Source organism: Tamandua tetradactyla, chromosome 1 (genome assembly GCF_023851605.1).
Source record: "Tamandua tetradactyla isolate mTamTet1 chromosome 1, mTamTet1.pri, whole genome shotgun sequence".
NCBI lineage: Eukaryota > Metazoa > Chordata > Mammalia > Pilosa > Myrmecophagidae > Tamandua > Tamandua tetradactyla.
This window is the reverse complement of record NC_135327.1, coordinates 170221395-170248277: the sequence shown is the minus strand read 5'-3', so window position 1 is coordinate 170248277 and position 26883 is coordinate 170221395. Positions and strand designations below refer to the sequence as shown.

At 47.0% G+C, this 26883-nt stretch overlaps 1 protein-coding gene across 5 annotated transcripts; it reads right to left on the bottom strand.

Moving 5' to 3' along the window:
• Positions 1-1047: 1047 nt before the first annotated feature.
• Positions 1048-26883, bottom strand: CCDC136 (coiled-coil domain containing 136). Of its 5 annotated transcripts, none has more exons than XM_077126398.1 (18): positions 26811-26883; positions 25947-26054; positions 24106-24357; positions 23948-24022; positions 18939-19262; positions 16687-16798; positions 15955-16123; positions 15545-15685; positions 15041-15199; positions 14591-14761; positions 14022-14207; positions 12245-12439; positions 11377-11610; positions 9450-9956; positions 8839-9060; positions 7406-7690; positions 6401-6715; positions 1048-1381 (listed from the first exon to the last, which is right to left on the bottom strand). In XM_077126398.1, exons 1-18 carry the CDS (start codon positions 26866-26868, stop codon positions 1271-1273), a joined length of 3624 nt encoding a protein of 1207 aa, XP_076982513.1. In that variant the 5' UTR covers positions 26869-26883; the 3' UTR covers positions 1048-1270. The 5 variants fall into 5 exon arrangements, with proteins under 5 accessions (XP_076982513.1, XP_076982593.1, XP_076982606.1 ...); XM_077126470.1 differs by lacking the exon at positions 1048-1381 and adding an exon at positions 5994-6086; XM_077126478.1 differs by lacking the exons at positions 23948-24022; positions 24106-24357; positions 25947-26054; positions 26811-26883 and adding exons at positions 21171-21250; positions 21491-21622.

Sequence of the window (26883 nt, the reverse complement as noted above, 5' to 3'; positions counted from 1 at the left end):
GTTGCTTCAGATATTTGGATGAATGAAACTCCCATGTCCTATAATAGAAGAGGACAGGAAGAAGGGTCCCAAGGAAACGATTAGTCATGGGGGCCATTTGTCTGCTGTGGCTTAATATACTTGGGGTCATATGAAAACATTTATGAATGAGAACAAATCACAAGAGGGTTCCACAGGCATGAAGGTAAACAAGGACTCTCATGAATTATCCTAGTTATTGTTTATCCCACTTAGATTCATTCTTAATCCTCTACCCTGCTCTGAGCTCCAGGCTGATCTCTCAAGATTACAACACCTGGGCACCTTTGCTTTCTGGTTCCCAGTTGGGTTCAGCCAACGGGAGGCAATAACAGGCAACTGGCAGGAAGGAGGAGAGGGTGGGGGATAAATGACCTTCCTACATCATCATGGGTCTGGCAGGGCCTGCATTCCCTATGGCTACCATTCCTGTCTGGGGCCCCCTTTTCAGGGCTCCGGCTCTTGCTTCCTCCCCTTCCCTGGGGAGGCCTGGGGTAGTAACAGCATCCACTGTTGCGAGTGCCTGGGTACTTGCTGATCACTTAAAGAATCTGCTCAGTATGTTGAGCCTTCATTAAACTCTCTTCATTTAAACCTTTTGAGTGTGTCACCTGTTTCTTATCAGGACACCAACTGAATAATAAGTCATTTCTGAAAGCAAATCCCTTGAGACATCATAAGGGCTAAGCCATGAAGGCTTAGACAGATCTTAGGGGATTCCTCTCACAGTAGCGATAAATGTAGGCACAGAACCAAACGGGAGGTTATGTGCCCCCCCTTCACACAGTACCAAATTCATTCCATTTTCCATGCTCAGTTGAGTTCCTTGAGATAAGGTCAATAAGTATAGACCCATCCATCTGCAATTCAGCTGGCAGCACAAGGAGCCAACCTTATTTCTGAGGTCATTTGTAGGGTGAGAAATCATATTAAGAAAGTCAAACTTTCATGTGAGGTACCTAAAAGGGAACCACTCTCTTCTGGTTGTGCTGTGAGGCATTATCAAATAAAAAGTCACAGAGTCTCATGTAATTAGGTTGATATTTAATTACAAGGAACCTGGGTTCTTATACAAGGCAGGAGATGGGTGCTAGTAGCTCCCCATGAGCCTTTCCAGCCTGGGTGTCTGAGGCTGGGGAGATGGAGAGACATGAGACATGGGGGCGGGGTGGGGCTCTGGCACAGTGCGTCCTGCCCAAAGTTGAGGGTGCTGAACTGGGGATGTGCCCCCTCGGCTGGTCCAAGTCTGCCGTCACTCCATGAGGCAGAACTCTGTCTCCTGCGGTCGCATGTTGGGTAACACATACAGAGCCACGGCGGCAATAGCCAAGAACACCAGAGGCTTCCACATCCCAAGCATGTTCTGTGGGGACCAAAGGAAAATCATGAGTGTCCAGTCTTTTGAATCCTTCCCTAAATCAGAAACTACCTGCCTACTGATGCTGGAGAGTGGCACCTCAGGAGCATCACGGACCAGTGTCTCTTGCTTCCTGAGTGGCTGCTGGGGATAATGTGGGCTCTCATTAAAGCCCCAGCCTTACTAGGTATCTGGACCACCACATGGATCCCCTGAGGTGATTCCCATCAGATACACCTCAGTTTCTCCCTAGGGAATGAGAACACCAGTTCCTATGTGTGGAGACAAGCTCAGGGGCCAGACCTCAAAGATTTTCCCAATGGTTGCAATGAGAAAGGGGTGAACGCCATGGCAGCAAAGAAGAGGGTAAATTTGGGCCTTTGGGGGAAAGCAGGAGTATCCCATTGGCTTTATGGAGAAATGAACTCAGAGTCAAGAGCAGGGAATAAGACTGAGGGGGAAATGAACAAAGTGCACCCAGGAGTGCAGCTAAATATGAAGTTCTTAAGGAGCCCAACCTTTGGTAACAGCAACATCACTGAGGCTGGTTAAAGGAAATTCAAGGAAATCTGTTACTGGGAGGGAAAATGTCAGGGTCTTTAAACACTCCCCAATCACCAAGTGTGTTGACTGACTTCCTGGGGCATGTACTTGAGAACGTGCTGAGGTTTCTAGACACTGCTGACCACTGGTAAATGCCACTGATTTGTGGGACAACAAATGATACCATCAGAGGATACCGCAAAAGCATCCTTTAGGGAATATGAAATCTTGAATAAGAAAACACACATTTGGGGAAATAGTTCCTACTTTCATTGCTTTTAAAAACTGTATTACTTGACAGAACTTGGATACTGAGCCATAAACTTTGGCTTAAGGTAGCAAAATGATGGCTTTAAGTAAGGATGGAGTATATTGCATTAATGCTAAGAATGCATTCACTCAGAGAATAATTATCTAAAAGATAATTATCTTAAGCCAACTATAAAGAGCAAAGAAAATCTCCCAAATTCCTGAAAACTTACTAAGAAGAATAGAAAATATAAATGAAAAGCAAAACAGTGTTGGAGGTGGACGAAGAGTAATTGATAAAATAACAGGAAATTTTCTTTTTCTGAATTGATGCAAATGTTCTAAGAAATGATCATGATGATGAATATATAACTGTGCTAAAAAAAGAAAAAAGAGTTAATATTGTATGTTGATTGGTTTTATTAATAAAAATTAAAAAAAAAACAGAAAATGGAGCTAAAAATAATACTTGCATGCTCAGATGTTTATATTAATTAAAATGCCAGTCTGTTGTTTTCAAAGGAAGAAAAAGCTGAAATCCATTAAATGTGAACTGGTGCCCTTTACGCTGGGCAAAGGCAAGATTCTTGGGTTTATATATATATATATATGTAAAATGCTGAGAACAGTGCCCAGCACATAGTATACATTATGTAAGTGCTTGCTTTTTATTATTTATGTGGTATCTATAATTTATAAAGTGCTTTCATATATAATAATAGCACATTTGATCCTCACAAAAATCCTATGAAAAGGGCAGAGGTTTTATCACCTTTTGTTTATATTTGAAGAAACGAAAGTTTAGATTATGTATCTTGCTTACTGTGATAAAGCCTGTAAGAAGTAAAGACAGAGCTCAGTCGAGTTCTTCTGACCACTTGTCACTTTCTACCATACTATATTACCTCAATTCCTGGAGAAGTGGTTACAGATTGGGATTTAGTGCTCTGGGCATAACAGCCTCCACCAAGGGGACCGTTAACCAGGAATTCCTCCCATTCACCCTGATTGGGCTTGGCTGAGTGTGAGCTGGCAAAATGTTATGGCTGAATGCTTTAGGTTTTTCCTTAAGAATACAGAAATCTGGGAGTGTGTACAGGGGAGAAATAGGTATAGGGAGAGACCCCTGTCATTAAAAGAGTTAAAGATTGTCCCTGGGGAGTAATAGATCACCTAAAAGAAAGAAGAAAGAAAAAGGATTGGAAAATTTTAAAAAGTGGAAGAGGGGAAGAAATGGTGAGCAGTGCCAGTGACAAATACTTCAGCTGTCACCTGAACCTATGCATTAAACAGACTACACTTCATTTTCAGGGGATGGAAGAAGAGACAGGGAGAGGCAGGAAGGGCATGAGAAAAGAGCCAAAACAGGCTGAGAGAGAACAACTGATGGTTTCCAGAAGGCAGGCGGAACCCCAGGGTTCTACCTTAGGCTGCAAGATCACGTTCAGCCTCCTGGATTCAGTGTCTTGTGAAGAGACCAAATTCCATGAACTGAGGCCAGCTGGAAAGTGCCCAGAATGTATCTGTCTGGATTCCCTCAGAATACTTACATCTCTGGTTAATGGAAACTTTTCACCAAAACCACATTCCCCCTGTAAAACTTAGCCTGGGAAGCCAATTACAATGAAATCTGGCCCCTGAAAGGGATAAACAGAGAGCTATAAAACATTTTCTTCTGGCACTCTTCTGGTCTTTCTGGAGGCCAGAAGTCCCAAACCAGAGAACTTTTCAGTAGAAAAAGCATAATATGGTAACATCTCAGTTCCATTTTCACATATGAAGGACGAATTGGGGCCACCATTACAAAAAACAACCCTGGGAGGATCACAGCTTTCCAGGCCTCCTCTTCCCATACAACTGAAACCCAATGAGAGAACGAGAGGAAAGGATTCCTTATCCCGCCATTCTAGGTAGCAAAAGTGGTGAAAGCTTGGCTCTGGGGTTAACCAAAGACAAACACAGCCTAGGCCAGCCTTGCAGACAAACATCAGCTAATATGAAGTAGCCTGGCAGCCTTGAAAGTAACAACAGTGCTAGGTTTGTCTAGTATTTTCCCAGTTGAGGCCAGAAACTCAATCTATGTTTCCTTATCCATTAGGAAGACACGCTCAGAGATTTTACAGGTTTTATAGGAGCAGCTCCAGAAGAAGCCAGGACTAAAACAGACCTAAGCAACACCTGTTATTAAATGGTAGCAGCAAGAAGCAAGCAGCTGAGAAAAAAGGGAAAGGGGAGAGGCCAGGGCAACCTGTACCCTCCCTCCACCCCTCAGGAAAGGAAGCAGTACCAATACCTGCGTTAGGACGACGTCTCAGCCCACCAGCACCAGAGCAAAGCCGATATGACCACCAGGCCGACGAGAGGCAGGGAGAAGATGGGGGGATCGGGGGCAGGGGATGGCTGCAACATATCAAATGAGAAAGAAGCACGAGGGGAGACCAGGCGATGACCAGTGGTGAAAAAAGACATATACACATGAAGCCAACGGGATAATGAAGATGATAAAGGGAAAAGAGAAGGGAATCAAGTTAAAAAGCAGGAAATAGAGCAGCAGTATTTCTTTTCTGCTACGTGGGGTCTTGGTTTCCCACACTGGTAGCCTGCAGAAGATGCAAAACGGAGTGGTTGAGCAGAAGCTTAGGTCGAAACGAGCTGGCAAGTTCAGCTTCCTGGCTTGTCACATACATCTCATAGCTTGTTAAGCAGGGGTTGTCTGCACCTAGACCTTTCCTGTAGGTCAGTGATCTAGAAAAGTGAAGCTCCAAAAAGTAAAGTTGGGCTCCCTTAGAAGAGGACACATCTGTTTCCTGGATGGCTCTAGGAAGAGCAAGTCTGTCCCCTCCTCCTCCCACATCAGGTCTCTTAGTATTTTGGCCTCTGGTCCCTACAGTCCCCTAGGAGTCTAAAGCTATAGTTATGAGACAGAATTCACTTTGACAAGCTAACAATGGAGAAGGCTTAGTTCTTTGACTGCACAGTCTTTCAGAGAAACTCGATCTGCAGGTGGTAACGCACATGCCCGTGGAGCCTCCTGAAAAAGATCTGGCCCCCCAAGGCAAAGGGACACTTCCATATGTACACACAAGGAATGTACTGTACTTTGAAGTAGGAAATCTAACTTTTAGAAGTGCGGCACCTATGATAAGGAAATGTAGAAGGCGCTGAACAGCATGTGGTGAGACACGGTGAGTTCAAAGAAACATAACCCTGCGGAAGGCACTGCAGTTGCTCCTACTTTTTACATCCTAAGTGATGGTCCCACAGGTGAACAGAACTGCACACTGGATCCTCTGCCAGTGCTACAGACTGAACTGCTGGGAAATTCCAGACATCCTGAGTTGACTGGGTCAACCTACCACAAGAGACTTATTTTCCTTTCCCAGTGTTCAGAGCGACAGACAGCACCTTTATTGCAAGCCGAGGGCTTATTCGGGAAGCATTCAAATTCTTCAGGGATCCAGAGTCCCCAGTTAACATCAACCAGGGCAGAAACTGAGCCGAGATGCACATGTACAAATGTAGCAGAGATTAAAATGCTGTAATATTTCTGTACAGTTGGTAAATAGCCCTGCCGTCATGGCGCATGCCCTAGCTCGCCCCTACTCCAAACTCATGAAGATCCAGCAACTAAAGGATTAGGGCAGGTCTCCCTGGACTAATCAACATCCCTGCAGTACACGAGGTGAAGTATTTTGACTCTCACCCCTGACCACCCGCAGCCCCCACCTGCATGGCCTGCATATATAGAACACAACGGGCTCTGTGAGCCCCTGAGGAAGAGGTTTCTTCCCCTTTCCATGCCCTGAGCGTGCAGAGCGCAGCAGCAGCCAAGGTCATACCTGACAGGGGGTCACAGGAATACAGGCCGAGAGGAGCGTCCTGAACAAGGCCTCCCACTGCCGATGCCCTCAGTGAAGTGCTAAGGAGAGAGGTGGGGGACCCTGACATGAGTGACTAACAGGGCTACCATATAGAGGAAAAAGCTGGTCTTTCCAAGACAGTTTCCCAGCAACATGGTCTATGCCTGCCGGATCCTGCGGAGACACCCTCTCTCCGGTCTCTTCCCCTTTTCCACCTGCCCCGAGTGCTGTGTACCAGGACTTGCTGTCCTCTCCTCCTGGAAAAGTCCCTCCTAGGGGAGGCTCATGCCAGAACACTGGGGAGGGGGTATGGGGGAGGCCGAGCCCAAGAGCCCTTTCCCCGCTGGATCCAGCCTCTGGTGCAGCTGGTTACCTTTTTGTTCTCTGAAAGGCTGAGGGGGTCGTTTCCCTCTGAGGTTTCAGGGGAACAGTCATCTTGGCCCTCATCTTCCCTACATTCCTGCTCTTCAAACTCTTCAAAGTCTTCCTCCACATCTCCATCTGACTCCGTTTCTGTTAGCTCTGGTGGCTCAGGAACTACGTCATCCCACGGTTCCTCTGTCGTTTCCTCTTTCTTTTCCTCCACCTCTGTTTTTTTCTCCTCCTTCTCCGCTTTCTTTTCCTCCTCTCTTACTAGCTTGTCTAATTCCTTCTGGCTGGCCTTGTAGTACAGCACCACCTCCAGACTCTGCAGGGTGGGGGGAGGGGAGGATGGGGGACGCAGTTACACATGAAGACCCCTACCCGTATTACAAGGCATCCTATCTCGAGGAGACTCTACTTCCCAGCCTGTCATGGTGCAAGGGCCCAGCACTGTATTCTGGGACTTTGAGTCAGTCTCTCTGAGTGTAAAGTAGAGAGCAGCCAACACAGATATTTTGTCTAGCTTCTCTGGACCAATACATATTTTGCCAATAACCCTTTGCAAACACCTACCAGAGCTAAAGACTTTTTGGGCCAGGCACCTCAACTGTTGCTTCTCATCCCTTGCATGGCAACTCCTAGTCGTCTACTTAGTAGCATACAACTACTTTGAATAAATTCTTCTCTCTTCATGTGTCTGGCCCTTCTGCTGGGCACATGACCCAGGAGGAACAGGGATCCTAGAAAATGGGACTGGGCTCATTGAAGCAATTGTTGAGCCTGGGGGCTGTAGCCTCTGGGGATTGTGCCCCAAGAAGTGAGCTGTCTGTATTCCACTTTCCTCATGGTTTCACAGGAAAAATTTCTATTCAGATGGAACTACTTGAGACATTTTGAGAGACCCAGAAGCTTTTCTACAAATATTTTACCTGACTGAAATGATGGTGGAAAGGGTATTTCTTCAAGGGCCTCCCCCCACCTTGCTGCTTATCTGGCTACTAAGGTTACAACTCACCTTATTTCTGGCCTCAAAGCTGCACTCAGACTTGTCCGGGCTTGGCGTGGTTATCTTTTTATTTTTAACCCCATTGGCATTCTTGTTCATATTCTTATTGCCGTTCTTTCCCCTGGTCTCTTTGGGAATAGAAGGCTTCTTCTCTTTGAGTTGGCGAAGCTCTTCCTGGCAGCACTGGAGCTGTCCTTCCAGCTGCTCCTGGACTGCCAAGAGCCGCCCCTGCTCATCCATGCTAGTCTGGTACTGTAGCTGCAGCTCCCGCAGCTTGCTCTGCAGTTCTTTGATCTGTAGGTAGCGGAGGGAGCACTTACCTGGAGCCAAGGCCTACCCTGTCAGCCTGGGTCCTACCTGTGTGCCACTGCCTCAAAAATCTCCCTGCTTCAGCCCAGGGAAAGCGGGCAATAAAACAGACATTAAACCACAGAAAATGACCCCCTAAAACAGTTTTACATATAGCCTCTCCTTAACTTAGGGCACCTGATGATTTACATCTACCCGGAACAAAAAACGATGATTTCAATTATGCTTTTCGCTGTGGCCTTTCTGGGGATCAGCTATAGGGCTACCTACTCTATACCTCAGTGCTTTATTACATGGTCCTTTTTAGTGAAAACTCCTACTTCACCCAACCTATTCCTTTAATAGGTTCAATTACCTAAGGAACTGTGTTGTATATTCAGCAGAGTGCTGGAGATCATATGATCTGGTCCCTGCACCTCCCCCGGAAACAGGGGAAAGTTACAACCCTGCTCCCTCAACTCTGGTTTTGTCCTTCCTGGCTGATGGCAGTGCTTCATGATCTCCTCAGCAGGTACCAATATTAATTAATCCATATGCAGGTGCACTGTGAACCTCTCCCTTGGGCATACACAGTGACCCCCACTGGCCTGTGAACTACTCTTGGCCAGAGATAATGCCCCATTCCAAGTGCCTGCAGTCCACTCTTCTCAGCATTAGGAAAGACCAAAAAGAAGGCAGAGCCCTGACCTTGAGGTGTTTACAATCTAGTTGGGTGACAAGACAAATGCACACAAAATAAGTAAAGAAAATTGGCAGGTGAAAAAATACAACTATAAAGAAGTGCTCTAGGACAAAAAGCAGTAGAGTGAGAAGTGGCAAAAGGAAAAGAACAGAAATCACTCCAGGAGAGGATGAATACATTCCTCACCCTTAGAGGATGACCGGTAAAGCTCAATATATTGGGTGCTTGAGAAATGTACTTTGACTGACAAGATGCAGTGGGGTAGCAGACTGCCCAACATCCTAGATTTCTGTCTCCATGGTCTGTCCCACCAATGAGGAAGATGGCAAATATCCAGAGCTGGCAGACAGTGAATTCCCCTCCCTCTTACTTTATCCTTTTTGAAATGGATACAACCTCCTCCGACTCTAGAGACTCCTAGAAAAAATCCTGCCTCCCTGATAGGAGTTACCTCGTTCTTGTCGTTTTGGGGGGCAACAGGCTTCCCAAGGCTTTCTAGGCACTCCTTGAATTCCTTTTCGCAGGCATCCAGCTCTTCCTTCAGCTCTTTCTGTTTGCCCAGCAACAACTTCATCTGCTGCTGCAGCAGGCCGTGCTCCTCCTGGCTGATCTGGTACATGGCCTGCACTGCCTGCAGCTTGATCAGCACCTTGGCAACCACGTCCTCAAAGTGCTGTGGAGGGGGCAGTGGGGGGGTAATAATGGCCCCCTGAGAAGAGGTTGCCCTCTGCCCCACTCTCTTTGCTAGGCCCTTCCTTGGGTACAAAGCAATGGCCATGAGGGTCTGAAGCTGCCCGGGGGAGTATTTCTTCCCATAAATAGCACCATGGCTCTGTTGATGAAAAGTCCTGAATCTTAGGCCTCTATCCAGACAGGAGCATCTCAGATTAGACAGGATGAGAGGGAGGCAGGGGCCACAATGGGGTAAAGTGTCTCCTTTGTTGCCAGTGAGTTACCCAGATCAGCTTGTGACCCCGTTCCCCACCTCATTTCTGCTGCCCACCCTCTGGGAACTTAACAAGAGCCCCACTTTTCCTGCCTGGCCTGTTATCTGGCTGTTACCTCTATGTCTTCCGGCTCAGCAGGGCTGATGTCAATGCTGCTGCTGGTGTAACTCTTGTGATAGGTGTCAGAGCTATTGGTGCTATCATAACTCTTCTTATAGGTGATGCTGCTGCTGCTGGTGCGGTAACTCTTGTTACATGTCTCGCTACTACCTGCACTACTGTCATAACTCTTGAGAAAGTTTTCGTTGCTGGCCAGGGTGCTGCTATAAGATTTGTGACAGCTCTCGTTGTCATCAATGGTGCTTCCGTAACTCCTGTGACAGTTCTCACTGCTGGCAGCTGTGCTGTCATAGCTCTTCTTATAGGACTCAAGGCTCATTTTTATAGAAGGGGACTGGTCTTGGAACAGCTGCATTTCTTCCAGGCAGAGCTGCAGGTCTGCCTGCAGCCTCTTCCGCTCTTCTAGGAGCCTTCCTTGCTCCTGCTGCAGCAGCTCCTGCTCGGTCTGACCGGCATCATACATCGCCTGCAGAGTCTGCAACTTGGCGATGAGCTCTTTGGACTGCCAGGGATAAGGGTGGGAAGACATTACCATTACTCTAAGATATTTCCATCCTTCTTGCTGCACCCCTCCTGGTGTAGACGTCTGAGAGCACTCAAGAAAACTGTATAGCTACACTTCATTTCTACCACAGTCTGGGTCTTGGACCTAGAAGCCTACAGGAACTAGCATGTGTCAGTTTCTTGATCATTTGAGAAACTCTTCCCTGGGAAAATACTTCACAATTTCTGGGCTCCCATTTCTGCTAGTTTCTGCATTCTGGTACATCCTTCTCTCCATGGAGCAGTGCTAAAACATCTCAAGAGCACCCTGGCTCCCTACCGCACCATCCTCTTAGTCATGTGTACTCTTTATCCTGACTTTCAGGCTGTCTCCTCACCCCCACCCAACTCTAAAATCAGCCCTAGCCTTGATCATAAGTATACTAAGAATTCCTTCTTCGGAAGATATGGACTCGGAATCAAAGTCTTACTACTAGTCCTTGCACCGCCTGCCTCAATTCTGAATCTGGCCTCTGGGTATATTTCCCAGGCTCTCTGGAGCTGGGAAATAGGTTAAGACATTTCATATGTGGTCTGGGTCTTTATTACCCAGGCTTTCAGTCGGGTATCTGATGCCCTAGGAATGTGACCAGGTCTTCCAGCTTAGACTTCTGCTACTCCCTGTCCAGTCTAATATCTGAATGAACAGGTTTAGCCTAAATTGAAATTGAACCTGTTCTTCCTTGCCCACAGACACCTCAGGCCAAATTTATCCCCCATCCCTGAACAGACTTGCACTGAAATCTCTGTGATCTCCCAGGCATGAGCCCTAGCTGGGGCTTGAGAAGCATCAATTCATTCTCTGGTCTAACCTCCCTGATCTGGCTGTATTACTGCCACAAAAGTTCTAATGAAGATAGTGTGGTGAGTTCTTAGAACCCCATTTGCTAGGACTTTTGCTCTTAGAGATGAATGGCCTTGGATTTGCCTCATGCAGAACACCAAAAGGTCACAGATTTTGATAACTGAGAAGTATACTTTTCAGCTCATGAAAAAAGGGTGGCACATTTAGAGGCAGTCCAAAGGAACCCAAACAAACACTAAATTAATAGGACACATCTAGAAAATGAAATGTTAAAGGGACTGAGTTATATCATCAGGAGATTACAGACTTCTGGGCCATGCCAGTCCTGTTCAAAGTTTGCACAGTGCTTCAACGGGCCAGGCATGGTTGGGGTTCTCAGACTGCACGCTACAGCCACAGCTTAGTGGAGCTCGTGAGTGACCATGGCTGGAGGCTAGGGCTGCAGCCTCATCCTTACTCCTGGTCAGAAGGGCCCTCCTAATTCTGACCCTTTTGTGGAGCCCCTTTCCCTTCGATGCCGCTGTCCTTAGGAGAGCTACCTCCCTGGACAGGCACTGCCTCGTGCTATGGTTACCTGACTCTGACCATATTTTGAGGAATTAGGTGATTTGGAATCTTCAGGATTCTTCAAAACTTCTTGGAAATGAGAATCTTTTCCTGTGAAAAGTCGCAGCTCTTCCTGCAGCTCTGTTTGTTCTTTCAGTAAAACTTCTTGATTCTGTACCAGTTTTCTCTGTTCACTCTGCATGGTTTGGTAGAGCAGCTGTAGCTCACATAAGTCCTGCAACTTTGTAAGTAGCTCCTGACTCTGTGAGGTAGAGTAGAAGGAAGGAGGCAAGGACTTGTAGTGGTTAAATGGAAAGACCTTCCACATCTTATCCCTTCTGGGGACCATCCCCTTAAAACCTATGTCTACTGTGCACAGACCAATTGGAGATGGGGGTGGGGGTGTGCAAGAAGGGGGCTTTCTATGAAGACCAGCTAATTGAGCAGAAATAATGTCTTATGCTTGAATGTATTTTGTAGTTTTCAAAGTACCTTCAAGCATATTTTCTTTAGCTGGATTAAACATCTAAATATAAAGCGCTGCCCTAATTCCAGAGTATAAAATCTATCTTAAGATGTAAAGCCTGGGCAGGCCATGGTGGCTCAGCAGGCAGACTTCTCGCCTGCCATACCAGAGACCCGGGTTCAATTCCCGATGCCTGCCTATGCAAAAAAAAAGAAAAAAAAAAAGATGTAAAGCCTTATGAGATAAAAACCCTAATTAGCGATAGCTCTGCTTTTTGGTTTGGGGAGACTGGTGAGAAAGTATGGAGTGGCTGGTTAGGAAAATAAAAAGTCCAATCCCCACCCTTTTATTTTTCTCAGGTCTATTTACACCTAGGAAGCACTCAAAGCAGCTTCTCCATGGTTAGCAGCCATTCCCTGGCTGTGATTACCTTATGGAAGAGACCAGATTTGGGAACCGGGAACGTGAGCCTGTGCAGCTCTTCTTGCAGCTGGCCCTGCTCCTCCTGCATCCTCCTCTGATCCTCCAGGAGCTCGCACTGCTCCATTTGCAGCTGCCCCATCTCCTTCTGGCTGGCCTTGTACTTTTCCTGCAATTCTGTCAGTCTGGCCAGCAGTACATCACACTGTAGACGGGGTTGGGGTGTGGAAGGTGTGGTTACTCTGTAAGGTAAGCTGCCTAATCTTGCTCTGTACCGGGCAGCTAGCAGCATGCTTCACCTGCTTCTTGAGATTCACCAGGATCTTCCTCCTGCTACAGTCACCATGGACTGCTCCCAAACCATACTGTACCTATATAGATCAGGCCTGGATGCTGAATGGGGCACTCTGCAGGCTGCCCTTTTGGACTGTTGGTTAGTTGTGTTATAATTTCTTCTACTGTTTCCTTCTGAGAGCAATTTGAGAGGGAATGTTAACAATGCCCCTCCCCTCTCATTTCCCTACCTCCCTTTTCTCTGGCCCTTTCCTTTGGCATACCACTTTCCCACCCTGATGGGAGTTCTAGCTCCTGTTACTCCCATTTCCCCCCATTGTTTTTAGACCTACTGATAGTTCCTTACCAACATGGACTTAATTTCCCCATTTTTGTTTTCATAATTATCTCTTAAAATCTTTAGGAAAGTATGAGCTGTTGCTGACTTTGCATTGACAAGACTACATCATCCTGTGATTCCAAGAACTCAAATCTTCTAATATCTAACTAATTTTAATGCTGTTTTATGATTAGAAGAAAAAGTTGGCACTATATGCCAGCAGGCTTTTCCTTTTCCAGCGTCTTCCACCAGGAGAGGAGATGTTCAGGTCAGGGTATAAATAGCCAGGTAACCCCCGGGCCCCTATATTGAGTGGGAGAAAGGCAACCGTGAGCCTGGATATAAAAACACAGGTAGACCATTGTGGCAGCCCAAGTAACCTTCCCAATCCTGTGTCCTCTGAGGTTTCCCAGGGACAGAGCCTGCTGGTGGTGGTAGCAGGAGCTACTATGGATTCTGGCAGAATGTGACTATCTTTTGAGAATGTTATGTCTTTTTTCCAGTGCACCTAAAGACTTTTCCATTTCCTTTCAGTGACTGGGAGCTGAAAGTGCTCAACACAAGGTAACTGATAATACTTTGCATTTTATACACTATGCAAAAACAGAAAATGAGGAAGGCCTTATTTATCATTACCATGATTTACTATGTCAAGGAAGTGAGATAAGAGTAGCATTCTGTTCAATTTAAAGAGGGTAAAATTCAAACAGTGAATTTAACTACTAAAAAGTCACAGAATAAACACATGGTGAAACCTAGGTTCTTCTGAAACGCAACAGCACCCTGAATATAAGACCATATCCCCTTATAGTCTGCTTATGATCCAATCCACTTCAGGAAACTCTCTTTTTTCTAGTTCTGACAATAATACCTGTGTATGTGGAATTATGAGTATGCACTTCTCTATGACCCACCAGACACCACTATAGTTCTAAAGTATGTAAATGCCTACACAGATGGAATGCACATGTGGAAACTTCGGGTGTTCCAACCGTGATCCTACCCAGCAGTGGCTCACAGTTTTAAGGCTGACAGCATGGGGCTCTGCTTCTGTTTTCCACACTCAGCGGTGACTGAATGAGGAGCCCATCAATACTTCTTCACCTTTTGCCACTAGACCTCCTTCCTCCCAAGGAAGTGTCTAGGAGGTCTCCTCTCTCTTAATTACGGTTACCTTATTAGCACATTGTTCCTTGTTCTCTGGAAGAGGCTGGCTGGCCTTCAGCTGCTTCAGCTCCAGCTGGCAGAGCAGGAGGTCCTCCTCGAGCTGATCATACATGTGCTTCTGCCGCTCCTGTTCATCTCTGCTGGCTTGGTACAGCTGCTTCATCTCCTGAAGCTGGGTGTGCATCTCTTTATTCTAGGTCAGGAGAGGCAGGCCCTATCATCACTCCAAGAGTTCCTGCTGCTGCACTCTCTCCTATCATGCAGGGACTAAAGGGATCCTCCCCTGTCCTTTCCAGCCCCCACTTCATCTTGAGGGGGAATAACGGACATGGACCATTCCATAACCAGCTCTAAATGCAAAGCTTCTGGGTTTCCTTTTTCTAGGCTGACTGTCTGATTCAGAATCAAAGGAAGCTGAGAACGTCGTGACTCCCTGAGATCACCTAATAAGCACCTCCTTATCCCCCTCACCAACAGCTACTCCACTAAACACATCCTGTTCCCACTTCCTCCACAGTGTTACCCTCGCAATAGTCTGCCCTGTCAAACTCACCCTCACCTGAAGCTCCTTTTTACCTTCTCACTGCTCTCTTGGAAGCAGGCCTCGATGTCCCTGAGGCGTTGCACCTCCGCCTCGTGGCACTGCAGGTCCTCCTGCAGTTTATGATGCACTTCCAGCACCTTTTCCTTCTCACACACGATGCTCTGGTACTGAAGCTGCAGCCTCTGGAGCCGGCACTGTAGCTCCTATGGTGAAGGGCAGGGGTGAGGCAGGGCTGGAGCTTTGGGCAGTGCCGCTGAGATTCTTAACCCACTCACTTTTCTGCCCAACTCTCAGATGCAATTGTCTAAGAATTTACTCCTCCCCGCCTTTCAGTTACTGGTTGTCCTCTTAGCCAATGTAGTAGTGTGGATGGTTGGAGTCTTTTATCTGTGGCGCTGCACAGGTGATAGCTGATCTACGCTCCCCCACCTTTTCTAATCCTCTGACAGCCCTGAGCTGCCCCCTCACCCCTGGTTAGTTACCTTCTCGTTTTGGCTCTCTATGACTGTGGGTTTCATGACTCTGAGCTCCCGGAGCTCTGTCTGAAGTTGTACCTTCATCTTCAGGAGCTCATTCTGCTCATTCTGGCTAGCATCATACTTTTCCTGAAGGGCGCAGAGCCTGGTCTTCAGTTCCTCGTTCTGTTGTGGGGAGGATGTAGGTAGAACAATTATTCTCAAGAAACAGCAGATCCTGATCTCTCCACATCAGTGTGGTTCCTTTAGAAATGCATTTATCCTGAGGAGCTCCCACAGGCCTATTGGACTATCTTCTCTGAGGCAGATACTCAGTAATAATGACCACCCCACCTTTTCTAGAATGCGATGCTCCTATGTGACTTCCCAAGTTGGTCTCCAGTGGACATATCCCTGGTTCAAGGGCAAGAATAAGCACAGCCTTATTCTCTGCATTCATCTTCCCAGGAAGCAGTGGCTCCATGGAGGCCCTTCTGCCCTCCCCGACACCCTTTCCTTGTCAGGGCTTACCTGGGCAACACTGTGGGAGGTCTGGAATCGAAGCACCTCATTCTGCGCACACTTGAGCTCCCTCTGCATCCTCCTTTGCTCTTCTTCACTGACTCGACGCTGATGCTGCAGCTCTTGCAACTCACAGCACAACTCCTGACACTGTGCAGGAAGTGGAACAGGAAGACTGCTTTACTGCAAGCATCACATGGACTCTAAGATCAGGCTTGAGAAAAGAACAGCCTTCCTTTTATTGGAATATTTACATCAGGCCAGGAAATGGGACCCCAGCAAACTGTCTCCTGCCATAGCACATACCTCATGTACCAGCTCTGTGCCTAAAGACCAGGAGGTCCCTCCTACCATAGGCCAGGAGAAGGTAAAAGAGAGACGATGAAAGGTGCCTGCCTTCCCCACCCATCACACCCTACCTTGCTCTTCATGCCATGCATCTGCTCCTCAGCTCCCAGGAGCTGCTGTCGCAACAACTGGGTTATGGGATCAGGCTCTAGGAAGTCCATTTCTGAAGTCTGCGACTCTGCTGATATCGTATTCCTTAGCGTATGGGATTCCAGCCACCTTTCTGTTGCTCTTCTTGTTCTGTAATCCAGAAGCCCAGAGCTATGTTGGGAAGGAGCTTTGCCTGGCACCACCAACCAAGCGGGCTTGGTCCTGATGCCTTCATTTTAGGCAAAGGGTAGTAAGGTGCCTCAGATAAACATGCTTAGAAGATTACAGAAAATGTCCCCAGCATCTCAACCTGCAAAGGTACATTTGACTCTGTGAGAGCCTAAGAGTACCAGTCTAGTTGGGATTGATGTTAGATCTGGTGGCAAGCCAGCTCCAACCTGGAGGCATTATGCTGTTAAGATGGAAACTGCAGACAACAAAGAAATCACTGCTGATCTACTCTAGGGCAGAGCAACCCAAACCCCAATGCCTCGAATGGAAGCAAACTAGAATTTAGAACTCACTCAACTCTAGTCCTGAGATAACTGGGTTGGATCCCTATATCTACTTCCAGGTGGTATCCTTATTCTTTGGAAACCATAGAAAAGACCAGCTCTCCAGCAGCAGAGGGGAAGCATCTATGTTCACTGCCTGTCCTCGCGGTAAAGCTCTAAGGAGAGTCCTACAGAGCCCCACTCGCCACCTGACTTTACCTCTCACTTTCCAGATCTGCAAGCTGCCCCGTGAGGCTGCTGTTACTCTCCTTCAGGACCCGGTACTCCTCATTCAGAAAGTGGCAGCGTTCCCGCAGCTGCTGCAGTTCTTCTGCAGAGGCCAAGCAGAGAGAGGGGAGATCCTAAGGAGAAAAGCACTGAGGACCAGCCCCCAGGTTTCCTGCCTAGAAATCTGAATAGCTTGGAATAGCTATTGGAATAGCTCCTCTTTTCTGAAGATAGAAAAGAGATACCACAGGCAGAGGCTTAGAAGACAGGGCCCAGAAGATTCCATGCAGCAACGGGTCTTTGTCTTCTTTCAGGTAGCTGCCCTTCTCCTCATTCTCCAGATGTGACCTGTGTGCTAATTTTCAAAGCCCCAACCAAGGCAGAACCTTGAAGTTCTAGGAACCTTTCAGATTGCAATTAAGTGTTTGGTTTATTGTGTTTAAAGGTTCCTTTGAACTGTTTATGATTACCTTCCTATTATGCTTTTATCAGGAAAAGCTAAGATGTCACGTTTCTAGTCTTGGCCTTTCAGAGATAGTCCAGGCATTTTGAATTTCCTTTTTCTTCCTGTGTCACTACCCAATACGCTAATCTGCATGTGGTAAGACATTCTTTCCAATGGTCTTATATCTGTTGACAGAAAAGTCGATCCCAACCAGACTCACATATCACCCTCAAGCATGAGAAGAGAGATCTAGTTAAAATGCCTTGGCACATGCCCTCAAAACTTTTTAAAACTGTGATAATACAAATACCCACATCTGTTTTGTTTCTTTGTGATTAGGAATCATTTTTCTTAGAACATTAGTTCTACTGATTTTTAAGGAACACTAACTTACTTTAATTAGAATACAAGACCTATCTTCCCTGTTCTAAGAGTCAGTGCCCTAAAAGTCACTTCTAAGGTTTCCTCTTTATTCCAATCAGAATTTCTTAGAACACTGCAGATTACCACTGAATAAAGGGAATGAATCTTTAATGAAAACCAATCATGTGCTAAGCATTAGACTGGAAGGTTTCAGCCTCAGATTCAGTTAATGTGTAAATACTTTCACATACTAGGCATTTCATTTAATCCCCAAAATAGCCCTGTAAGGTTTCTTTTCCCCTCAATAAAACGTTTAATTTTAGAATAGTTTTAGATTGCAGGAAGGTTACAAAGATAGTACAGAGAATTCCCTGTGAGAGTTCTCACCCAGTTTCCCCTATCATTAACATCTTAAATTACCGCAGTACATATTACGTTTGTCACAACTGATACATTACCATTTACTAAACTCCAGACTTTGTTTGGATTTCACTAGATTTTTCCCTAACGTTTTTTCCCATCCAGCTGTAAGGCTTTATTAATATCGTTCTTACAGATGTGGAAACTAAGGCTCAGAGAGAGAAAATAATCAGACTAAATTCATCCTACTAATTAATGGAGCCAGGATTCTAGACTCAGGTCTGTTTAACTCCAGCCAAAGCCTTTCCACTGTGTTAGCCTGCCTCTCCTAGTATCACCAGTGCAAAGGCTCTTCTGGAAGGCTTGATGCTGGCAAAATCTACAGTTCTCTGACTCCTCTGCTTTGCCTGGCCTAATAAAGGTCCTCCATTACACCCAGATCATAAATCTAGCTTCAGAATAAAGGCAAACGCTCTGATGTCATGAATCCTAGCAACTAGCCAGGAGACTCACTGTCTCAAAGCAGAGCTCTAAGCTTTTCAGTACCTCCTGTATTTCTACAAATAACCTCTCTTTCTCTCCAGCTGGCTTGTGCTCTGATTTGTCACCCACTGAAGCTTCAAGTCTGGGGAGGGCTAAAGAAGTCTAAAATTTAGCATCCCAGAACCTGGGAAATAGGACCAGAGGCCCACCATAAAGCCATCCAGGCAAAGCACCAGGATGCCAGACCAGCAGAGTTTCCCAAGGTGAAAGGCTCCTCCACGTCTATCCTAGAACTGGAAACTTTTCCAGGAAGGGCATTCCCACAGTCAAACCAACAAACACCCAATGTCCTGCTGAGGAAGAATTCTCAGGGTATATCTCCATGGTGTTATCTCTTAAACCACTCTGGACTGCTTATGTGACACCTGGATAGGTTTTTCTTCCTTATAGTCTTGAATTCAACCTGGAGACATTTCCTTCAGGTTCCTAATTTATAATCTAAGACCACCTGCTACCATCTTCTTGTACATTGTCTCCTCTCCTCTGTTTGCCCTTATTGACTGACAGACCTGGAGGAGGGCTGCTCTCATACCTTGCATCTCAGTGATATCTGAGAGAGTAAAACTGTTGGATGGGTCAGAGCTCTTCATCTCCAGTTCCGCACGGAGGGAGGAGATTTCCATCTCATACTCCCCCCGAATGCGTTCCATGTCATCGAGTTCGGTCTGCATTCGGCACAAATCTTCCTGCAGGGATGCTATGTCATTCTCATGTTCAGATGTGGAAATCTCTGCCGCTTGCCGCAGAGTGTGGATTTCAGTCCGGGCCAAGTGCAGCTCCTGTTCTAGTTCCTTAAGTTCATATTCTTTCTCACGCTCCAACAGTGACATTTCCTCCCGTAGAGACCGCAGTTCTCCTGCAAAACCCAGAGGAAGTGATGGTCAAGAAGATAAGTGAACAAATCTACCATGTCTTGGAGGCCCAAAGTTAAAGGTAGACCTATTTCATCTCTGGAAAATCCTGACAATCCAGTCTCTACCCCACCAGAAAGGTACAGCTTTACCTGGTATGGAGTAAAGGAAATTCCTAACGGGAATGGAGTGTGAATCTATGTACTAAGGTGCAACAGAAAAGTAGACTTGGAGGCCTGGCCCCAAAAGGAACAATTTAAGCTACTGCAAATATAAAAAGTAGCAAGCACTTCTAAGGACTCACCAAATGGTTAAACACAAAACCTAATTTATAGTATTTTACTGATGTGCTGTCTTTTCTAAAAACTCCCTAAAAAACATGTACAGACTGTTCTTAGTCTGGGAGCTCCCATGAACCGTCTGTGGTAAGTACTGGCCTCCAACAATGTGGCTCTAGAGTTCACAGCGGAAATTCAAATGTAGGTTCATCACATAGTAACCAAACATGGGAAGATAACCTAAATGCCCATCAATTAAGAATTGTTTCAACTGATGATGGTTAAATAGAATGTCATGCATCCATTTAAAACAAAGTGGTATATCTTAGAGAAGACATGAAAAGGTTTCTATAATATGTTAACCAGAAAGAAAAATGACGTGTAAAACATCTGGCATCTCATTTTTAAAAAAAACATTTTTATGTACGATATATAAACACAAATGTACAAAGACAAGGAAAACATCTGGCATAATCTATTCCCCAAATCACAGAGAGTGGCTGTTTCTGGGGAGCACAGGATAGCATGTGATGAAGACTTCTACTTTTCACATCATATATATCTGTACTGTTTAAAGTTTTACTTGCCTGAATTTTAAAATTAAAATATATATAATTTACAATTATAAATATATATACATAATTTACAAAAGAAAGGAGTCAGAGCTTAGAACTCTGTATCTGTGGAGGCTCTGAGGGTTTTTGGACACAGATACCCACCTGGGATCAGGAGAGCCTAAAAGTGGAAAGAGAGTAAAACGCACAGAGAGCAGTAGAGAATTCAGGATTTGAGGCCAAGTTTAGAGAATAATGAGGATTGGATTGGGATCTTCTCCCAACTCTCCTGTCCCGAATTCCTACTCAGAATTTCATCCAGATTTCAGCTTTCTCTCTAGCTACCTCTCCCTAAACTAAGTGAAGTCCTCTATTAAATGCTCTCCCAGCACCTTGCTCTCTGCAGTATGGGGTGTGTGTGTGTGTGTTTATATATACACACATAAACAATATTGGTCTTCCCCTCACTTGATTGTAAGATTCATCAAGGCAGGGAACATGACTGTTTCACTCACCATTATCACCCCAGGAGCTAGTATTCTGTCTGGCATGCTGCAGCTTGATAAATACTTGCTGTATTTATGAATAAATGAGGTAGGGTTTCATCCACTCGGTAATCTTTTACTATCTACTTTATGTACAGAATTATATATTTGAGTATTCTTTTAACAAATTTGTTCAAAAATAGACTTTGAGAAGAAAATATGGACCATAATGCAAATATAAATGATGAGTGGACAAGAAGTCCAGGGAAGGCCTCCAGCCCCACCTCCCAAGCTCACACTGCAGCTCCAGGCACATCTCTTGCCAAACCTTCTTGCTTTAGAATGATCCTAGCTGCCTCCTCTCCCTGGCTCATTCAACAAGTATTTATTGATCATCAACTCTGTGCCAAGCCCAAGGAATTCTACTTAGATCCTTGGACTTCCTCCCTTTGAAAGGAAAAAACTCCCTGCCTCTTGGAGGTCACAGTCTAGTGGAAGAAAAACAAGAATCAACTGCCATTAGGATAAAGAGTCTGCGAAGGGTTTCCTGCGTGGAGGGCTGAGGGCAGGTCAACCTCCACTTCTCTAACACACACTTGATGTTAGGGTTCAGATCTCCCTTAGGTTCTCCTCTGGACGTCTGGCCCCTAAAAAATAATGGCCTCCTCAGCTCGACCTGGGAATGGAAGAAAGTGCCAGATGAGGAATGGTCTTTCACAGCCAAGGAAAGAAAGCTCACAAAGGGACAGGGCCTGCCTTGGTGGAGGGGCGGGGCTTGGAGACCTGAGGGGCGGGGCTTATCTAGAAGCTGGAGGGAACAGAGCTGGGGGGTAGTTGGCCAGGCGCCCGTTGACAGCGGGGCTGGGGACGTCGGGGCGGGGCCGAGAGCTCCAGGGCAAAGTCGACTTTCACTCACTGGTTATGGCCTCCATCTCGCCGCCCCCCGCAAGTGATCTCCCTGGTGGGGGCGGGGGGGCCTCCCGCCGACCGGCCGGTCCCGGCCCCCGAGGGGCTGTGGCCGCCCCGAACGGCCTCTGAACACCAGCTACCTCTGGCAGCGCGCGCGCCCCCTCTCCGCGGAAACGGGCAGCCCACGTGCGCAAGGACTCTTACCTCTCGCGGGCGGGGCTGGGGGCGCTGACCGCCAGCCCCTAGTCTACATTAGCAGCCCTAGACTATGATTCTATCTAATCCTAGAAACAACCGTACTGATTAGGGAATCGCTTTAGATCTTTATTTTCTCACGTAGTTTCCTACGTGTATCTCCACTTTGATTCTCTTTTTTCCTATTTGAAAGGAAAAATGCCCCTTCTCCAAGCAAAGGTTTTTCACTTTTTCTGCTCTATCGGATCTTTTCCTTTATCATACAATCAAGATGCAGTGTTTATTGCCTATAAATAAATATCCTTTCCAACTGCTATTATCCAACTATTATCTATTTCTCTGCTTCTCTTCAAAATAAAACTACTGGAGTTATCTGTATTCACCTTTTCCATTTCACCTCCCATTTCTGCTTCAATACCAATCCAAATAGGCTTCTATTTTCACTGAAATGTCTCAGAGTCCTCCATCTTGCCAAATCCAATGGGAACCTTACTTGATTTAGCAACTTTTGACTCGTTGATCGTTATCTCTCTGCAGCATTTTCTGCTTTTGACAGGAAATGCTTCAGGAGTTCCGCCTACCTCAGTCTCTGTTCACGTCTCCTCTTATAGCGGGCCTCTAAATACTGCGGTGTTCTGGGACTGGACCCTTTCCTCTCCCCTTTCTATGTCTCTTCCTGTGATCTGATCCCATGGTGATCTCCCATGGATTCTAATATCATTTATGCTGATGACCACCAAATTTATATTTTAAAAAGTACATAAAATACTCTAGCCCTGGCCAAGACCTTCCCATAGCTTTCCAATATACTTAGAATGAAAGCCAAATCTCTCATCCAGCCTAGAAGGCCTCTGTAATCTGCCTCTTGGAGTGCTTTACCAGAGCCCTTCACATGCACTTTGCTTTAGCCACGATGGCCTTCTTTCTGTCCCTGTAAGTCACTAGGCTCGTTCTGCCTCGGGCTTCTGCAGTTGTTTTTCCTTCTGCCTGGTCTTCTTATCATTCAGCTCTTAACTCACATGTCACTTTTTCAAAGAGGATTTTTCTAACTACCTATCTAAAATAAACTCCCATCCCACCCCATTTTTCTATATTGTATCAGTATATTGTTTTTATAGCATTTATTGTCACCTGAACTTGTACTGTTCATTTGGTCATTGGTTTATTTTCTGCCTCTCCCCATTAGAATGTGCTTATTTAGAGCAGAGATCTGGTCGGCTTATTCATTGCCAATCCTCCAAGTACACAGGTGCTGAATAAGTGGTTGATAAACAAATGAATTAGTCCTACTTGACACATAAACCCAGTCTCAGAAATATTAAAATGACTTGCCCAAGATCATAAAGCTTATAGGTGGTAGAGCTGGGCCCAATAATCTAGGTGCTCTGAGGCCAAAGCCCACTCTTTTCCCTGTGCAACAGATCTCCTGCCATCTCTTCCCCTCCACCCTTTCGTTGTCTACTTTTCCTGCATCTACCTTCACTAACATCTGCTTTCCCTTCTCTTTCCCTCCCCCTCCTTCACCTTTGCTTGCTCCTCCCTAGGTCTGCTTCCTGGCCTCCCTTTTTTCCCCATTTATACTTGTCTTTTGGTTTGATCTCACTTCTCCCTGGTGTCCCTGCTGTTTTCTAGGGCAGCTCCCCCAAACTTTCTGGAAGCCCACAGAAGTAACAAAAGCTGCCTCTTTATTTGGTGGTGCAATGAAATGTGGGACGCTTGCCCTGCTGTTTCCCAGAAACAAAAGGACGTGGGTGGTGGAAGGAAGGGATTTCTGGGAGCAAGAACACATTCTCATCTTCTCCCTTTAAATGAGGCACAGAGTTCCTCCGGTCACTTCTCATTGGCCTGCTGCCCATTTCCATGGTGCCCTTGCAGGGACAGGAGAAAGGAATCTGGCCTGGAACACAACCCTGATCATCTTACACCTGGCACTGAGCAAGAGAACAAAGGGATGTAGGAGTGGAAGGAGAGCGCTGAAGGAGAGAAAGAGTAGAGAGTTAATTAGAGGGAGGTTAAGAGATGGGAGGGCAAGAAGGGGAAGGGGGAGGTCAGAAGAGTCAGGTAGACATGCAAAGAAGAAAGGAAATTAGGTAAAGGAGAAAATGGAGAGACAAAGAGAAGAGAGAAGGGTGAGAATAGTAGAGAAAATTTAAGTAAAAACACTGAATTAGGTTATTTTTTTCTGCCATGCTTCAAACTGTCAGGGGAAAAGTACTTGAATGGTAACATAGGTGGCCACCGGCCCTCCAGTCCTAGACCTGAAAGTTACCTTGGAGCTGCTGGATCTGCTTGGTGAACACCTCTGCCTGCTGGGCACTGGCCAGCCGCTCATCCTCCAGGAGACCTGCAGAGAGAGGAAGGAACAGAGTCAGACAGGAGCACAGCACCTTTGAGCCCAGGCCCTCAGTTCCCGACACAAGCACTCACCCTGCAGCTCCAAGGAGTCATCCTCATGCTGCCCGGCCAGTTCCCGGGTCTCCTCCAGCTCTGCCACCAGCTGGAGTACCTGAGCCCTCAGCTCCTCCAGCTCCGTCTCCGTGAGGCTTAGGCCCCGGTGCTTGCCAATCGACAGGGAACCCACACTGCCACCTTTCTGCTCTTGTTCTTCCTCTTCTTCCACCTCTTCTTCCTCCTCTTCCTCCTCCTCCTCTTCATAGAGAGCTGGGAGTAATACCTCCCCTGGGAGAGATGTCCATCTCATCAGAGTAAGAGCCAACTGCTTTCCCACAGTCCTTTAAGCCCTCAAACTCACTACCCCAAGGCAGAGATAGTATAATAGTGCCATCTGGTGTCCCCCACAGAGGGACAGGACCCAAGCTCATGATGAGTCATTGGGTGTGAGTGTCAAGTTTGGAGGTAGCGCTTCCCAGGCCCTTTGCACCTGCACCATCCTACCACTGCCTTTGGGCAAGTGGATTAGCCTGCTGCTGGCTCAGTCACGTGCAGCTTGCACAAGATACTTGGTTCTTCTAATCCTGATCTTTGGATAGTGGGACAAGTGGCCAAGAAAGAATTCAGACACTGTGCATGTCTTTAGGTCGAATGAGGCAAGAGTTATGCTTCAGAATTTGTAGACAGTTAAAAAATTATCTGGGTGGCTTGTGAAAAATTAGTCTTTCTATAATAAGAAAGCATTTCAGTAAGAAAAAACATCCAAATAAAATGATTCATAGTGTTTTACTGGACAAACTTTGGGGCCCTATCAAACGTTATGTTATTAAGTAGCTTTTTTGAAGTTTTCGACAAGGCTGACTCAGCCTTCTTTTCCCTGCTGGATGCCATGAGGTCTCCTCTCCTCTACCTGAGTGTTATGACGCCCCACCTCCTCCCTTGCTGACCATAAGGCAGTTCTCAGGGGAAGTCTTAGATTGTCCTTGTGTGTAAAACAAAGCTCATCATTTTAGTGCATTAAGAACTTGGGGTGATAGAGCCTCAGTCTCTGGCTAGTAAGCATCCCCTCCTTACTGCAATGCAGTTACTCTAAATAACAAACTCTTGTCTAGATAGTGATCGTTTGCTTTGTTTTAAATCCCTGAATCTCTGGTCTTATTTTCTCCAATCAGCATCCTGAGGTTCACCTGGGTCCCCTTGCATCATCTGTTCCTGTTGGGGACAGCAGGGTATGCAGAGGGGCCTGGGGACACTTCACAGGAAGTCCTGAAAAACAGACCAGTGTCTTTCCAGGGGACAGTGTGGGCCGCACCTGACAAATCACATGCGTGTGGTGGGATGTTGGCCCTCTCATCTGCTCCCTTCCTAGGCCCTCTCTTTCAGGCAGTAATCTGTCCTAGAGAACCAACGCCACAAAGCTTCCATCAGAAGTTGATGGTGGTGGCACCAGAAAGACAGCTCAGATGCCCACCCCCTAATTTTTTTTTTTTTTTCCGCATGGGCAGGCACCAGGACTCAAACCCAAGTCTCTGGTATGGCAGGCGAGAATAAGGCGAGTCACCACTTATCACTGGGTGGGTAAGCAGTGATAATAACCCCCTGCTGAAAGGCTGCGTCAGAGCTCTGACCAAGCAAGGCCTCTTTCTTTGTCTGCCAGCTCCCCTGGGACACACAGCCTGGTTAACGAGGTGACAGAAGCCCCAGAGGGAGGCACCCTGGATTTCCCTTTAAAGCCTGAGCCCTGGGGAGAGGGCTGAGGTGAACTGAGGAAGGGCTGTGTCCCACTTGGGAGCTCTAGGGGTCAGAGAGGAAGTGAAAGGGAAGGGAAATTGGGCGTGTGTTGGGGGATGGGGTGGAAGCCTTTCGGGAAAACTCACCCTCCATAGCTTGCATTCCTCGGCGTTCCAGGGACCCCCAACGTTGGCCTCTCTTCCTCTCACAACCCTCGGACCCCTCATAGGAGCCTAAAGTAGTTACTGTTGGTCCTGTGCACAGTGAGAGGAGGGATTGTGGAATGTGAGGGCTTGCTGGGGGCTGGGGTGAAGGGAGAAAGATAGAGGGACATGCCATCTAACCCTTTGGAGCCCTGGGATTTTTAATCCCAGTGGAGGCCCCTGACTCACTCTTGTCCAGCTCTGCAACTCGACCGCCCTACCTGGGGCGCGCTCACACTCGGGCTGCCAGAACCCCCAGCTCTGTACTGCCCAACCTCATCCGCACCTCCTCCTTTAAGCTCCTCTGTCTTGCACAGTCAGAAAGAGGGTGTGTATATATTTAGCCCGGAAGGGATAGGGAGGAGGTAGGCAAGATAGAAGAGTCTAAAAGGCTGATGTGGCGAAAGGAAGGGGATGGAGGTGATGGGGGAGAGGGCTAGGGGAGGGAGCTGGGGCCGCTCCCATTCTCTCAGGGGACCTCGTCCCTCCCTCCTTCGCCCCGCACTCCGGAGCCTCCGGGGCCATTGGGTGTTCAGGGTCTGGGCACCCAGGGGCTGTGAGTATTATCGGGGCTGGAGAGGCCAAATGGAGAGGACTCAGGGGATGGACTGCCAGGGAGGATGCGGCCAGTGTGTGGAAAATGGAGACCGGGGCCCGGGGGGAGGACCAGGATGGAGGGAGGAAGACTTAGGGAGGAAAGGTGAGGAGCAGAGGAAGGAGGAAGGGAGGACCTGGTGGTCTAGAGGGAGGAGAGATGGAGACGAGGAAGGAGTGGCGGTGGTGAGCAGGGAGGGGGGCGGCTCTGACCTGGGCCCGGGCAGCTCCAGCCCGCGGCTCCCGCGCCGGCCCCGGCGCCCGCCTCCATGGCCGCTCCCTCAGC